This window comes from Belonocnema kinseyi, chromosome 8 (assembly GCF_010883055.1).
Source record: "Belonocnema kinseyi isolate 2016_QV_RU_SX_M_011 chromosome 8, B_treatae_v1, whole genome shotgun sequence".
Taxonomy (NCBI): Eukaryota; Metazoa; Arthropoda; class Insecta; order Hymenoptera; family Cynipidae; genus Belonocnema; species Belonocnema kinseyi.
Window position 1 is genome coordinate 5,539,509 of NC_046664.1, and position 2,336 is coordinate 5,541,844.

Sequence of the window (2,336 nt, forward strand, 5' to 3'; positions counted from 1 at the left end):
TAATTTAAAATAATAATAAATTTCTTAAAAATTCGTTTTTTTGTTTGAATAAATTCTTATTTACTTTAAATTTCTGTCTTTTATTTGAAACTTTACATTAGTTCTTCGCCTCTAAAATGACAACCCAAATCCTCTCGTGCCCATCAGTTTGCCATACAACAGGCGCATTTAATTTTAATTTTTCATAATTTATAATTTCGTATTCAAAAAACATGTAATAAATGAAACTCGGAAAAAATGTCTTTCTTTTATGTGGCAAAGCCTTTTTGGAATGGTTTATTCTTATTTGCAAAAAATAATAAAAATAGCATATCATACAATGGTAACCCATTAATGAGTCCCAGTCCTAGTTGGTGGGCAGCCCACGAGATGTCGCCAGATGTTCTTAGAAAAGGTGATTTCTTGAAAATCACCGCACGTAGTGCAATAGGGAAACTGTACTGACCGTAGACCTGGCACCGTTCTGCTCCGTTCGCAAAAAGGAGTTACGCGAATCGACCATGCCCAAAGCACCACCCTGGTTCCCGGAAGCTCTCTAACCTCTCCCGAAACCTCTTGGTCGGCCTCCCTGCAGTTGTGTCCCCCAGGAATCTCTAATTCCACCCGTGATTTCGTGTTTGTGTCTGCTGTGACTCCGTGTTGACAACAATATGCAGTGGTGGGGGTGAAGTTTTCCCGTTCGTGTCGGATTTTTTGCGCCCGGACGACCGGACGTCTTATCATGTAGTTCGGCAAAGCAGACTCCAGCAAAAGGTGTCAAGGAAAAGTGGTGCGGAAGGTGCGGAAGCAGGTGTGTCCCGTCTTGGTTGGCGAGGCTCCGAAAGCAGAAATAAGAAGCCGGAATTTTGCAAGTTGAAACTTTGTCTCGAGCGTCCTGACGCGCTCGCGCGTAATTACAGGGCGATTATTTAATCATGCCCAATTTGTCGAGCGCCAGCAAAGAGCCTTCGTAGAAGCCGGTCAAATTCCTGATTACGAGAGCAGTAGTGTCGTGTCGAGAACGCCTAGTGTCCAGTGAAATGGAGCTCTGATATTCCGATACGCGTGTCGACTCGTTTCCCCGCCCCGAAGTCTTGATTTCTTCGCCTCGTCGGTTGTCCCGATTACGAACAGGTTGTGTCTCTAGGTGTGCCTCAGTGTCGCGAGTGTCGGGAATTTCTCGATTCTCGGGGCCCTCGAAAGCCCCAGGAAGGGTGGAATTGGGAAAGCCGGAAGAGAGGAAGGGCCGGGAGAAAAAAAGAAGGGCCGGAAGGGAGGGCAGGGTAGCAAGATGGCGGGGTCCTTAACGTGGTCGTGTACTTGTTGCCTGCGGTTCAAGTTCAGCCCCGAGGAGATCGAGCAGCGATACAAGAGTCAGGAGATAGACCGCATGCTGGAAAAAGACCGACAGGCCTTCCGACGCCAGGTCAAGCTGCTGCTCCTCGGAGCCGGGGAAAGCGGCAAGTCCACCTTCCTCAAGCAGATGCGAATCATCCACGGGATCAAATTCGAGGTGAGTGTAATGTGAAATTAGCCTAATTAGCGAAATTTGCGAAATTAGATAGTTTATTCATTATTCCGGAAAGAGCCACTTTCCAAGGGTTATTCTCTATAGTCTCTATCTAGTCTATCTGTACCAATTAACGCCGTCCAACGTCACTCCACTGACAGCTAAGCTACAGCTAGTCTCTCTCTTTCATTTTTCTTTCAACCTTTCAACTAATCGTGCCCACTTGTGCTTCTTCTTTTATTACTACTTATTTACTAAGAGGCTTCAAGTTTCTTAACAGAACTGGTTGTTTTCTTACAAGATACCTAACCTTAACTGTGATTTCGTCTTTGTGGTCATACTTCTTTAATCAGGGTTAAATCAGAAAAAGTGACAGTTCATTTCTTTTTTTGTTACCTATACCTCAAAACAAAAAGGAATTTTCAAAAAAATAGATTAATTTTCAATCGAAAGGATGAATTTTGTGTACAAAAAAAGGAATTTTTAAGAAAGTAGTTCAAGTTTAAACGATAAAGATGAATTTTCTATCTAGAGGTTTAATTTTCTACCAAAAAAAGGCAAATTTTTAAGGAAATGTGTGATTTTTTAATCTAATAGTTCAAATGTCAACTGAAAAAGATAAATTTTCAACAGAAAAGTACATTTCTGAGATCAAAAAATTTATTTTTAGAGAAAAAAAAACAAAAAAAAAATCACATGGTTTCATCTACAAACAAAAAGACCATTTTTCAACAAAATAATTAAGTTTTCTGCCAAAAGCATGACTTTTAAAGAAAATTTTAGCATTAAAAAAATCAATTTTTAACGAAATAGTTCAATTTGCTACCAAATTGTTGAATTTTTCAGA

At 40.8% G+C, this 2,336-nt stretch overlaps 1 protein-coding gene across 1 annotated transcript in view; it reads left to right on the top strand.

Annotated features, from left to right (window-relative positions):
• Positions 1–427: 427 nt before the first annotated feature.
• LOC117178833 (guanine nucleotide-binding protein subunit alpha homolog) overlaps positions 428–2,336 on the top strand; it is a 40,796-nt gene continuing 38,887 nt past the window's right edge. Inside the window, exon 1 of the mRNA XM_033370333.1 lies at positions 428–1,492. Coding sequence (XP_033226224.1) covers positions 1,271–1,492 — 222 coding nt within the window. The 5' untranslated portion in view covers positions 428–1,270. The remainder of the gene's footprint in view (positions 1,493–2,336) is intronic.